At 39.6% G+C, this 13,879-nt stretch overlaps 1 protein-coding gene across 3 annotated transcripts in view; it reads left to right on the top strand.

Moving 5' to 3' along the window:
- NR1H4 (nuclear receptor subfamily 1 group H member 4) overlaps nt 1-13,372 on the top strand; it is a 40,904-nt gene extending 27,532 nt beyond the window's left edge. For all 3 annotated transcript variants that reach the window (XM_056341071.1, XM_056341072.1, XM_056341074.1), the window contains 4 exons: nt 831-930; nt 2,447-2,593; nt 11,094-11,207; nt 12,523-13,372. In XM_056341071.1, the coding sequence (XP_056197046.1) occupies nt 831-930; nt 2,447-2,593; nt 11,094-11,207; nt 12,523-12,761 (600 nt within the window). In that variant the 3' untranslated portion in view covers nt 12,762-13,372. The remainder of the gene's footprint in view (nt 1-830; nt 931-2,446; nt 2,594-11,093; nt 11,208-12,522) is intronic.
- The last annotated feature ends 507 nt before the right edge of the window (nt 13,373-13,879 follow it).

The raw sequence follows: 13,879 nt of genomic DNA, 5'->3' as shown, positions 1-13,879 counted from the left end.
CTTAAAGGTTTATCAAACCTTTGCTGGTTTGAGCTGTGATTTTGACATTGTCAGTACAGGCCGTGATTTGAGTCTGACCTGCAGCCAAGCTTCTTTTCTATAAAAACACCAGCCTGGAAGCTTGGAAATATTTCATTTTTTTTAATCCAACTTCCCAACATTTTCTAGGCTTGGTTTTTTTGTTTCATCTCCTCTTCTTTCCTTTTCCTCTACTTTCTAGAAATTATTTTTTCCCCTTTAGGAACTCCTGGCTTTCATGGGAGGATGGAAAAAGGTTGAAGAGGAAAAAAGGATTTAAGAGAGATTATGTTTTTTAACAAAACTGTCATGTTTGATCTTTAAAAAACACAAAACTCAAATGACTGTAGAAAATTATCTCCTAAGTCATCAACTTTGACAACTAAAAGGAAGACACTTGCAGTAAGAGGGTTGAATAACCCATGACTAACTTGTGGAACTTATTTGCATGGGAGGTTGAGGAGGTCAAAACCAAAAATACGTTAAAAAAAGGAATAGGCAAATTAATGGATAATAAGGCTTTTGGTTAATTATTACGGTACACATAGAACTTCTATCTCAGAAAGTGCCTAAATCATAGATTGTTAGACACAACACTGAAAGTGAGACAGATATTCCAGAGGAAAGGAGACTCGCCACTTCTCTTGTTTCTTACTTTGCCTTCCAAAATACCTTTTTTTGACAACCACTGGAGACAAATTACAGCATTAGATGGACCTCTTTCCTGATCTAGTCTGAAAATTCTTGTATTTTATGCTTTTAAATGCAAAGTGACAATATTAACATATTTTGTTTGATTTGATTTTTAACAGTTACACGAGGAATTCAGTGCTGAAGGAAATTTTCTGATTTTAACAGAAATGGCTACCAGCCATGTGCAGGTTCTTGTGGAATTCACTAAAAAACTACCAGGTATATCCACTGCATTGGGGCAAATTTTGTTATTGCAAAGTTCACATGCCTTTCAGTTGCCATTTGGTGGTTGTTGTGTATATTTTGAAGACTGTATAAAAATGCTGCCTCTTCTGACACGTGTGTTCTTCAGACACTCTCGAAAGAGAAGGAGCTTTGTACTCAGAGGAATAATACGTTGAATAATTCAAACACTGCCACTCTGAGATGTAGCGCTCTTTACCTATTGACAAACAAACAAAATGCTCAGAGAAAGGGGTTGTGTGTCTCTAGAGAGATTTTATTTTCATATATCACTTCAATGCCAAATAGTCTGCCTCTAAATTACCACTAACCCTTGCCGCTTCGCTCCACTCACTTTGCTGCCTTTCTAGCAAAGCCTCTAGGTCATGATATCCACTGAATTGTGAGTCCTAACCAAGGACTTTGCCTAGTTGGTGGCACCAGTATTTATGGTGCTTGCATGGAGTGTTATGGAAAAGCACTGAAAATCTGAGTGTATCATTACTATTTTTTTCAATTCCCAAGTTGGTGTTACATCAAGAGCAAACACTGGGCATGATACAGGTTCCTTGTAATTAAGGAAGGTGAATTGTAACACTTAAGCGTATGAAAACATTTTCCTGGCAATCCCATCATATTGACCCTTCCTCTGTGTGTTACAGACTTGGTTCAAAGCCTAGCACTGCAGCTGTATTTTTTTATGCTAACTGGGATACTGTCTTGTAGGAAAGGAAGAAAAGAGGAGCTTTTTACTTGAATAATCTACTATTTTCAGTGTTGACTTAGAGTATGTCTGGCAGGATTTGTCACCTTTTCGTTTCATTATCTTTTCCTGTGCTTCCTCACAGAATATCGGGGTGGGTGGGTGGGGGTGGTATAAGGTGGGTACCTGCATTGGCAAGCAGGAGGAGAGTTTGCCATTATCTTCAGCTCCCCGTTCTTCTTCAGAGGAGCAGCTGTGTATTCACAGAAGTTAGCAAATTTCTCCTGATATCTTCAGTGGATTCTAGAGTCTTTCTGCTCCAAAAAGAGAAATGCATATTTAAAACACAGCAGGAAGCTCTATGTAAAATAGTATATTGGTTCAAAGGTAAGGTGAAATATTTAAAATTAGATGCTTCAAATGCTGATTTTTGCCATCAAAGTATGGAAAGGGCTGAAAGCAGCATGGCAGTAGGAGAGTATAGAGAGCTCTGGTGGAAATGTTAGGGTGCAGCACCAGGCTAGACAAAATCCCCACTATTGGTTATGCTACGCCACTAGAATTTCCTTATCATGTTCTTCCTAAAGTACCATGAACACTGAAACACAAGTCTAATTCTCATAAACTTTGGTGAGGTCCAAATCTGCGTCATTTTCTGGAATCTGGGTTTCAATTTCTGCAGTACTTGGCAACCCTACTGACAACACAAAGCTTACACAGATGTGTAGCACCTCACATGCAAGAACTTCAGGACAGAAAGTAGTGGGGACTTTTCTGTTGCTGCCTTACTTATCTCTACCATCTCCCAAGGCTTCCAAACCCTTGATCATGAAGATCAGATTGCTTTGTTGAAGGGCTCAGCAGTAGAAGCCATGTTCCTCCGCTCGGCTGAGATCTTCAGTAGGAAACTTCCTACAGGACACACTGTCCTTTTAGAAGAAAGAATTCGCAACAGTGGTAAGTATCTTGTTTAACAAGGAAAAAACAAACCACACCATGGCATTTCTGTGTCAGTATTTTGCCCTTGGAAAGCTAGTAAAATTGTTTATTAGCACTGAAACAGGTTTATCTGATTGTTGTTCTTTATATTAACTAGAACAAATCTAACTCAGCCTTGAGTCTAAAGGTCATAAGGTAAAGGTTTATTTATAAATACATTGCAAGTATTTTGAACAACACTATATCAAATAAACCCAGTGCAAGGCTCCAACAATAAGCATGAAAAGTGATGAGGAAGAAATACCACCATTTCAAATTATTCACACAAAATATCAATTATTTATGTTTTCAAAGGCAATCACTATAAGAAGGAAAGAAAAAAAAGATTTTAGGATGTTACTGGAGATGACAGAAGGGAACCACCTACTCTTAGGGTCAGTTTGGCAAAATTGAGTCACGCTGCACAAGGTGCATAGAATTATAAACATGGCATGTTCACAGTATGTTTTCTGCTTCTTAAGGTCCATCAAAGGCTCACAGGCTATGGTAAACTCTACTGGTTCTACACATAAATCTTAATAATTATGAAAAAGCCAAACAGGGCTGGATATTGCTTGTTCCCTAAAGCAGGCAAAGAAAAGTTTTGCATTGTTATATATTCTTTGTGCTCCACTGATGCAACACTGAGTGTTTTGCCTTTTTCTGTATTGACCAGCAGACCTTACCCAATCCTCACTAAATTCAAATGTAACAACAGTTCTGAATTGGAGAGTCTATCTACAGATTCTGGCTTCTGGCCTTCCTTTCTAATGGTCAGAAGAGGAAGAGACAGGAGAACATTAAATGTCAATACTAGTCATAGAAATGGGCTTGAACTCAGTTCTGAAACTCTTAGAGTCAGTTACATGAAGGTACTACTGATGTATGCAAAATTAGGCCAATACTTATATATTTTTATATAAATATATGAAAAGGAGTTAGGGAACTTGAGAATAACTCAGTTGCTGAAGGTATGTATTTATTTTGGCTTAATACACTCATTTCTAGGTTTATATTTTGTAGGGTTTTATATTTCATTTTGTTTTAACATGAGGCTATTGTTCGATGGACTGGAAATGGTGACTTCCACGGTGGTATGGATAGTTTCTGGTCCAGATTCTGCAGGCAGAGAAGTATGCAGTATGCCAAGAAGGCCAGACATATTTCCTGGAAACTGTAATGAGTTGTCATGGATCCAAATGTCTTCATTAAAAGATTTCCTATTGGATTATAACCTAAATTTTTGATAAAAATAGGTCTTAGAGAAATGAATCCATATGAATACATGATTACTGAAAGCTTCTCTAATCTATACAGTGAGTATCAACCTTTTTCTTGTAATCTATACAGTGAGTATCAACCTTTTTCTTGAAGGTGTCAACTGTTTCATAAAAAATAGAAGCAGGAAATACTTTGATCCAGAACATTAAATAAGCCATTATGTCATACCAATGTTTTTTTCCTTAGTCATAATTTTAAAATACCCTGTTAATTCTCTGCAACTATTGAGTCCAGATGAGATGCAATTATTTTTTTTTTTTTGAGTGCTAGACTTAAAGATAGCATTTCATATCATAACACAACTATCTGGAATATGACATTGTAACCTGCAGTAATCTTATTTAACTGTCCTGAAGCAGATTTAAAAAATAGCATTTTGTGCAGGAGAAAATTTCAAGACAAGCAATGATTTCAAATGTGGTATTATTTACTCCACAGGAAGACTTCCTGCAATCCTTGTTTTCTGTGGGGAAAAAAGCCTCCCAGGTAAATTAAAAATGAGTTCTGGATCAGACCAAAACTTGAGCTGAATAGCTCCCAAGAAATGAAACACAGTAACTTTTTTAGTGTGATATATATCTATATCTTTTAGCTCTTGGAAAAGGCTCTCTAAAACATCTTCCCTCAAGCCAGGATCAAGCCGGGGACATAAGAGGAAATACTGCTGCTAGAATTTTTCCCTCCTTATATTACAGGAGGATAATGCATTATCCAGCTTACTTGCTGCCGGCTGCATTCTTTCAAAAATGCCTTTGTGGTTTAAATCTGGTCATTTTCAGATGTCTTGAACTTAAATAAAATGAAAGAAAGGCATCCAAATTCTTCTGTTATCATTGCTTACCCATACAGCTTTCAAAAATATTAAATATGCCGTTCACACTCCTGCATGTCATAGGGCTCCACACCAGGGCTTTAGGTGGAATAATAGCCTGTACCAACCATGCTAGTAGGGTAGAAACTTAAGAAGTCTCTTCCAGCCTTGCCCAGTTAAGGACCAATGCTACCAAAATCTGCAGCTGGCCAGTATCATATTATAGACTGGTCTAAGAGGTAAGACTGGCCAGAAGACGTTAAACCGAAGTCAAAGAAGAAATCCCAAGAAAGTTACACATAAATTTGGAAACAGGGATTTTTTTTTTTTACATATACTTCACTGAAAAACTAAAGACTAAATGCAGTGAACTGAAACACCCTGCAGAAATAGAGACCAGCAGAGGAAATGCAATGATTGTTGAGTGAGAATTTAGAAACTAAATTTATAGGTAATAAATGAAGAAGAAGCATCAGAATTATTCATGGCTCCTAGTGAGTTCCTAAACACTGTAAGGCCATCAGCCATAAATTATTGCTGTTAGTCAGAACTTCTGTCCACATATTTTTAGGTGTAGACAAATGTGTGAATGTCACATAAGTCCTGTTGTCAAGCCTTGATGTCTGCACCCATAAAATCAGGAAGGATCATGGGGATCCTGCCTGAAAGTCACAAGCTATCCGGACTTCTGTCACCTGTCACCATGTCCACTTTAAAGCTGCTGTCATCTATTAATATTTATACCTTCCCCAGTCAGATTGCATGGAAGAGATTTTTGTGGGGGTTTGTTTGTTTTTTCCTGATAAAGAAGCCAGAGATCTGGTGATGATGACCTTTGAGCATTAGCAGCATTCATTTTTATTCTCATGCTGATGAGGTGTATTTTTATTTCTTAGCTTAGTGTATTGCTCAAGTCCTGGTGCATCTCAGTGACTGCCTTTGTGCTTGATGGTCTTTCTCCATAAGGTGTTATGGAAATTCTTTTATTAGCTGCTCCTGAGACTGAAATCCTCTCCTATTCACTCCAATACTGAGAATTTATGAGAAATACAGACATTTTATTTAGTGTTAACGAGAGCTTGTGCCACTTACTCATTTTATTTGATGCTTCACTATGCATATACCATGTTGTGACTGATTGACTCATTCTGTGAAAGGCTGACATCCTAGTAATTTAATGCTCAGTTTCTTTCTGTTATTTTGTAAGCAAATTCTCCCTGTTATTGAGCAGTATGATATTTTTTAAAAACAGTGCTGAGATACTGAGTGTCTTCTCAGTGTGCATTTATAGCTTGTTTTCCTAAGGACACTGGCTTTCAGTGATCAGGAAGAAACACAGATTTTTATTTCATCATTTTATTCTACAGAGCAGTTCTACTAATTTCAGTATTGAGGGATAAGATATTATCTGATATGGACAGAAAGGGAAAGAATCTGGACCCAGATTTTCAGTTGGCAGCAGGACACCTGACACTGTGAAATATACTGTTGTTTTTCATGGATGAGTTACAGGTACTGAAGTACAGTGAGATCCAAGGAAAAAAAGAAATAGCCCCAATTTCAAAGCATTGGCAAGAGGCCACCTTTTGCCCTTGAATGTGGGATACAAAGTTCTCATTCATTTGGACAACAGACTCCTGCAGCCAAAGGCAAGATTTGGCACCAGAGCAGATGCCTAGTGACTTCCATTGCTTTTGGCTTTTATTATTTGATTATTAGTGCTCAGTAACAGTGATGCTTCAAACCCACATTGTGTTGGGGTGTGTGCAGAGAAACAAAATGAAATTATCTTTACTGCTGAGTCCAACATGTCTAACCCTCCAAATGGTCACGTGCCTCCACATGGAAGGAGACACCATCCTATGACTCAACCACAAACTGGCACGCTGCCCAAAACATTTAGAAATTAGGACTGCTTTAAGTTGAAGAGTATAGGAAAGAGCTTTTCTGTTCCCATACAGTCCTGCACAATCTGCCATGCCAAGTTAGCCAGTGCCAGGTTCCTGAATTACAAATGAAGTTGATAAAAGTGTTTAAATTGTTTCTACAGAGTTAATTTATACCCATGAAAACAAGAGCAGATGACAGGGGAGTTTTTCTTCTTCATAATGAAGAAGTTTTCTTCTGCATAAGTGTGCTTCTCCAGGCCAAAAACTTATTTAGACTCAACCTATGAAGATTAGCTCAAGGCAGTGCAGATGCTGCTGCTGTGTGCCAGACCACACTTTCCTCCTGACTGCAGGCACTCAGGCCACTGCCAAAGGACGGTCTGCGGTAATGTCATTTGCATCCTCCTTGCAGGTCTGGTTTGTTTGTTGTTGTTGGGTTTGGGTTTTTTTTTTTTAACTAAGGTTTCTTTACTTGCAATGATGGCTTCACAGTGGTCCTACTGGGTGCTTTTGAGAAGATGCGTTTTTGCTACCCTGCTTGTGAGTTCTCAGCACATGCTAACCTCTCATTTAAGTTGGCTATTCAATCCCTACAAGATGATGACAGAGGAGAGGTCATGTGCACATGCTTTGGTGTATCCTCTCTACTGGCTAGATTTTCCCCTTTTTGGCTCTCGGCATCAATAGGGTGAATTTGGTAAGCGTTTGAAGGGCAGTGATGCATTTGAATAGCTTAGAAGGGAGAGCTCATAAGCAGCATGGAAAGCAGCTCTGGTAGATGAAACGCTGTGAAAGATAAGATGTAATTGTGTGAGTAATTAATATATTTTATTTTCATAAAACAGCTGCTAATATACTCTTCATATCCACTGGCACCTCCATGTTTATCAGAAAAAAAAGATCTCTTCATCCATATCAATCACACAGTGCTAGTTACTGTTAATTAGTACTTACTCTCAAGCTTTCCTCTTGCAATAGATTATTCAATTTTACTGAACAACCAAATTAGAAGAGAGAACACTGTCTCAAAAAGCTGGCAATACTGACTCGGTATCACAGTAATAGCACCTATTCCAAGATTACGTTAACCGGGTAAGTATTTATGGCTTGAAACTGCAAACCTTGTGAAAGCAACAGTCATATTACCTTCAGAGATAAATCATAGGAACAAAACCCTAAAAAAGGCAAGGTCTAAAACAATTCAGAATGAATAATGCTGATGGGTTAAATCTGGTCTGGTCTAATGCTGCAAGGCCATACTCGATAAAGGCAGTTATTTCCCATTGACTACATCAGGGTTTACCGCCAGTCATGTATTAACATAGAGAAATCAAAGTGAATTGCACTATCTTCTGCAGATGATGAAGTTGGGTTGTTGGTTAGGTAAAAATCTGTGTAATTCAGAATGATGCACAATGCAACATGAAGGAGGACCATGTTCTTATTTCCATAATGCTGCATGAACAAAGTTTTTGAAATCCTTTTGAAAAAAAGTTGAGGAAGCACCATTAACACTGATCAGGAAGCTCTGACTATGTGACACAGCACTGCACAGGGCTCTTGTCTGATCTAAATGAAGAGGGTTAGGTGGAGCTAACTTTTCTGTTCTCAATTAAACCAGTGATATAACTTCATCTATTTGATCTTTTTCACTATTGGAGTATGATTTGTGACATTTGCAAAGCCATATAATTCATTTCTCCTCTAGCCTTTCCAGTTATGAGCACCAAATCGCCTATAATTATTTTTCTGATAACCTGAATTGAAGTGACAACATCTTGTACGACAGATAAGAAAAAAAAAAAAAAAGCAGGAATTATAAACATCGGTTTCCTGCTTTTTTGCTTTCTGGTGGAATTTATTAAATCCGAACTGAAGCGTTTTCAATCACATTAGAAAACAGCCCCCTCTTGTGATGGAACAGCAGTCTGTGCAACGTGCATACAGGATGATGAATTAAGGAAACTTCAGCACCGATGGGATGAGGGCAAAAGTAGTAACCAAGAAAAATTCCATTACCCTAGTGTCAAAATTGCTCATTTTGCATGGTTTAATTCATAATTGTCTTGTGACAGATCTGTTTAAAGATTTCAAAGTTTTCTGTTTAGTAAAAGCAGTAAATTGGTGGCATTGCTGTAATCCCTTTTTACTCCCTTTCACCTCTTCTGTTTTGTTTTATTTCTCTGTTTGGAGTACAATAATGCAGAGAAGCTCTGTGCCATAATTTCATTTGCTTCCACATCTATACTCATATTTTGCTTCACCCATCCATGCTTCCATTTCTTAATGTTAGATTATAAGCTTTCTGGGGCAAGGATTGTTTTACTGCATGCTTATACCGTGCCTGGACCAGTGACGACCTGAATTAGTTGTTCCACACCCTGTTCACCAGCATCATTTTCATCATACTTCTGCTATGTTGACAATAGGACTTGAGGAGCTCTGCGGTCAGCAAAACAATGAATTCATCCAGCTGAAAACTAATCTGACCCAAAAAAAAAGAGAAGAAAAAAAAATCAAATGATGAATATGAGAAACAAATGATGGGAGTGTTAGTCACAGCTCACTTCCTCCCATTTCCTGTTGCTGCCAAGATGATCATGCCCAGGAGCGCATGATACCTTGCACAGAGACTTCTAAAAATATCCACTTTGTCTTGGACTTTTCTCATGTCATTGCCAAGCTATTCACTTCCACGAAAGGAATCTGTTTGTTCTGTTTTAAGGCTCAGCTAGACTTACTTTTTTTCCTGTTTCTAGAGTCATGCAAACTTTAAGACTTCTGTGTGTCATCTGTATGTATTCCTTACATATGTCGTATTCTTAGGAACTTTGGCATTTAAAACTGCCCGAGAGACAGAGGTCGTTCCCCAAAAGTCAGGAACAATAAGTGTTCAAAATTTAAATAGTTAACGCTCATGACTAATGACATAAAACTTGTAGAACATTAGATGCTATGACTATAGTTCGCTCTGTGTAAAGCTCCAGCTGTCTTACAGAATTCCACAGGATGAGCTGGCCCACGTCATATACATCTGCTTAATTGGTTTAGACTCTTCTCAATAGTGTTAAACTTGTTACAAAAACAAGATTTGTGGCTTGTAATCTGAAGTGAACATAGGTTGCTCATGTCACGTGTTTAAACACATCATTCAGCCACAAAACATATCACACCCTGTGAGACCATACTTTCACTGTTGGGACACATAACTATTCCACTGACAAGTAAGTTCTCAGTGTCACAGCAAAATGTGACTGTTTTGTAGTTTAAGTCAAATGACTTCATGCTTCGTTTCTCTGAGTTTCGCCTGATGAGTTTCATTTTGAACTTCCCCTCCTGGAGGCACTCCAGTCCTAACCAGTCCTGGACTTCAGCTTTGCGTTGTATACAACGCTCAAAACCACATTATTTCATGCCGTTTCCACACCAAGTTATAAAGACTTCTCCTAGAACAGCTCAAAATTAAGAGTAAAATTACAAGAAATCCTGTGGCCCTCATCAGTGGGAACAGAGGAGGTTCCCATCCTTTCAGCCAAGGAAGGCCAAAAGCTCTTGCTGTAGAACCACTGGTTTGAATGTCTATACCTCGTCAGTGTCACCACTCCAGAGTGGCAAGCAGCCATTGTCAACGGTCTAGTGGCTGCTCTGAGTGACTCACCATTTAACAAAAATAAATTGATGTCACAGGATCTACTTCTCTTTTACACTGAAAAGCAGAATGGAGTACATCTGTTAATTTAAGGCTAAGAACATCGTGACCTGATGACAAAGTCATTAAGAGGAAGCCCCATCAGCATGTCCCAGTTTGGTAACCCCAAAGGTTTTTGCTGATGGCAAGAGATTTGCATGATCCCATCCTTAAATCGGGCTGGATTTTAATTATTTATGACTCTGTACTTCGTAATACACTAGTTTATGCTTTAAGGTAGTAGTAATTGCAAGCAAGTTGCTCTTGGAATACAGGTAATCCTAGACCTAGTTAAATTTTCTGGCTACATAAAAGGAGCAATTAAGTCCCTTTATGGAGACAACTGAAGCAACTGCCCAAGGCAGTTAGCTGCAGAGCTGAGCTGGTCTGGAATTAAACCATACACCCTGGGAGCCTTCCGTATATTTACCATAAAGAAAACATGGGGACTGTTTCGCAGACTGTGCATCCTGGAAACAAGACAGAATATCAGTAGATAGTGAGAAAAACATGTATGATCCTTGTCCTGAAGAACTACATAGACAAACCTGTAGAGGAAAAGGAATTGCTTGAAAGAAAAGATTTGCTTGAAACCATCTGAAAAGAAATTGCCAGTGTTTGCCTGTTTCTACTCTGATCTGGAAAACAAGGATGTGCTTGCACTTTTGTAACTAATTGTTTTGCATCAGGCCTGATTTGTGTAGTAAGTTTCTCCCATCAAGACAGTCAGGTTTCAAATACTAATAACTGCTCTGTGGCAATAAACCAGATTATTTCAATGATTAAAAAATATTTTTTTTTCCTTGACAGGTATCTCAGTTGAATTCATAACTCCCATGTTTAATTTTTATAAAAGCATTGGAGAGCTGAAGATGACACAGGAAGAATACGCGCTGCTCACAGCCATAGTTATCCTCTCTCCAGGTAACTTCTTATCCAGAATTAAATATTAGTGGTTTTGGAATAAAAGCATGAGGAATGTGACCTAAGACTCATAAAAACTTACATTCTACATAAAGTGAGTATACATGTTTATTCAGTATATTCAGTTGTTAAACCATAAACAAGCACACAAATCCAAACTCCAAATATCCTGCTACACCATCTAGTTTTGCATACAAGGAAAAAACCATATCTAAATACCCTGCTTAAAAAAAAATTACTGGTATCTCTTCACTGCTTAGCATGACAGGCTTCTTCCTTCAGAAAATGCCAGGTGTGGTTACATGCACACTACTACAGAGCATTGTGGAATGTCACTTTTTGAGAAGGAAATTGGGAAACCCTGTAACTTAGAACAGAGAATGGCAATGAAGGTCTTCAGCCTTTATTGAATAAACACCAGCTGTCAAGAGCAGGACAGTAGGAAGTTACCCTCTCAACTATCAAGTGTTGGAAACTGATCTCTCAGAAGCGTTGGCACAATAGCATCTCAGCCCTGATGACAGGCTTTGGTGTAAAAACTAATTCTCTGACAACACAAATTTTGTAGCTCTGCCTACAAAATATGGACAAATTGTACAGTGCCTCAAACAAACTGGCTACCATAGGAATGGGAGAAGCCTGATGCTTCAGGACAAAAGACAGATACTGAGGTTTACAAATCAGGTTTCACGGAAGATGGGAAGGTGAAGCAATTCCATCACTCTTTGAGTCAGTATGGGTCAGGAAATTTTTTTACACCAAAAATTTCAGTGACAAAAAACCCCATGCTCCTCTTTTCCTCCCTTTCCAAATACCCAAACACAAACTTCCATATGAACAAAATAAGAAGGCAAATTTTCTCTAACAAAGAAATTTCACCTGAGGATGAAGATGTTTGATTTCTCCCTGGTGACCTGCTTGTACACTCTACTGGCCAAGTTCCCCAGTTGTACTACGCCACCAAGAACTTATGCCATGCTGTTTAGTTCTTGCAGGTTGTACTCAGGTGCAGAACTGCACGGGGAGATGATGATAGAACCCCAGAGAAACATTTCTGAGTTATAACTCCAATTTTTTAAAAAGTTGAAAGTTTTCTCTATCTAGAAGTGGGATGCTTACATGAAAACCCAAACCAAAAATACACTGTTAAGTATTTTTATTCTCTCTTAATTTGAAATTAAATATTCTTGGTAGGTGTGAACATCACGCCCAGTTTAAATATTTGAATATTTTATATTAATTTATCAGTGTAAATATTAACATCATATCAGAGCATATATTTGCTAATTACTTTTTCTTTTAAAACCGTAACCAGATCGGCAATACATTAAGGACAGAGAGTCTGTAGAAAGGCTTCAAGAACCCCTGCTGGATATTCTACAGAAATTTTGCAAACTTCACCACCCAGATAACCCTCAACACTTTGCATGTCTTCTGGGCCGTCTTACAGAATTACGGACATTTAACCATCACCATGCAGAGATGCTGATGTCATGGAGAGTGAATGATCACAAATTCACACCGCTTCTCTGTGAGATCTGGGATGTGCAGTGATGGATCCTTCTTGTTTTATTTTAGGAGAAATATCTTTTTAAAGGACCACATAGCATTTATTTTCATAGAAAAATATCCCACAGTACGTTAAATTTTCTTTACTGCATTTTTATAGAAACATGCCATGGATTCATGAAAGCTATCTTGTTCATTATACACAGAATTAGCTGTCAGCTCTTCAGATGTGAGTATAACTTTCCCTATATTTATATTTTCCAATCAGAAAGAGTCCACCAGCTCCTCAGAGGAACCCTGTTAATTCCTGCTGCAATTAAGCTGATTGCCATTACAGTTCCTCTGGACAAATGGGGGCATACAGGCTTCCGTTCAGATTTTTCCACTGCAGTGCTTTTGTGCTTGGCCTCCATTAAAGAACATATTCCAGATATTTACCGGAATAAACCAGCTGAAACAGTTAATGCCATAGTCATTTGCTGTTTAACTGTGAAATGTGTTCACCTAACACGTGCAAGATGTTACTTCGGCAGATGAAAAACTATGTAATGGAGAAAAGCCACACACACAGAGAAACCCCCCTTTTCATGCTACAAACATGTACCTTTGTTTGCATTATGATTTCAAAGTAAAAGTTATACGGTATCTGTACTTCATGAAGGCGCATCACAGGTTATTTTGCGTTAGGACTTTGCGGCGCTCCGCGGCCGTGACACACGGCGCCAGCGACACCCCTGAGCGCGGCCGGTGCCTAACGCCGCGCCAGGCAGCGCGGCCTTCCCGATGCCCGCAGGGGCTGTGGGCAGGCTGGGTGGGTCCCTGGGTCCCTCGTGCCGGGGTCCGCTCCCAGCCAGGTGAGCCCATTCGGCTGGGACGCCCCGGCCGCGGCGCGGGGGAAGGCGCTGCCCGCCCAAGCTGCTCTTGGCCCGGCTGCGAGGCGGCACCGCTGCCCGACCCCGCCACCGCTGCCCCCGGGAGGCAGCACGCTGGCGGCACGGGGAGCAGGACGCTGCCGCCCCTGCTTTCGTGACAGCTGAAGCGGCCTGGGGCGGGAGGGCCAATGTGCCGCAGCGCCCGAGCTAGCGGCCGCCCGGCCGCGCCGCCGCAGCGGGTGGGACACCGGGGCCCGCCCGGGGCTCCGCGGGGGCCTGGCTGCCGGCGAG

Source organism: Falco biarmicus, chromosome 5, assembly GCF_023638135.1.
Source record: "Falco biarmicus isolate bFalBia1 chromosome 5, bFalBia1.pri, whole genome shotgun sequence".
Classification (NCBI taxonomy): domain Eukaryota; kingdom Metazoa; phylum Chordata; class Aves; order Falconiformes; family Falconidae; genus Falco; species Falco biarmicus.
This window is presented reverse-complemented; position numbering and strand designations above follow the sequence as displayed.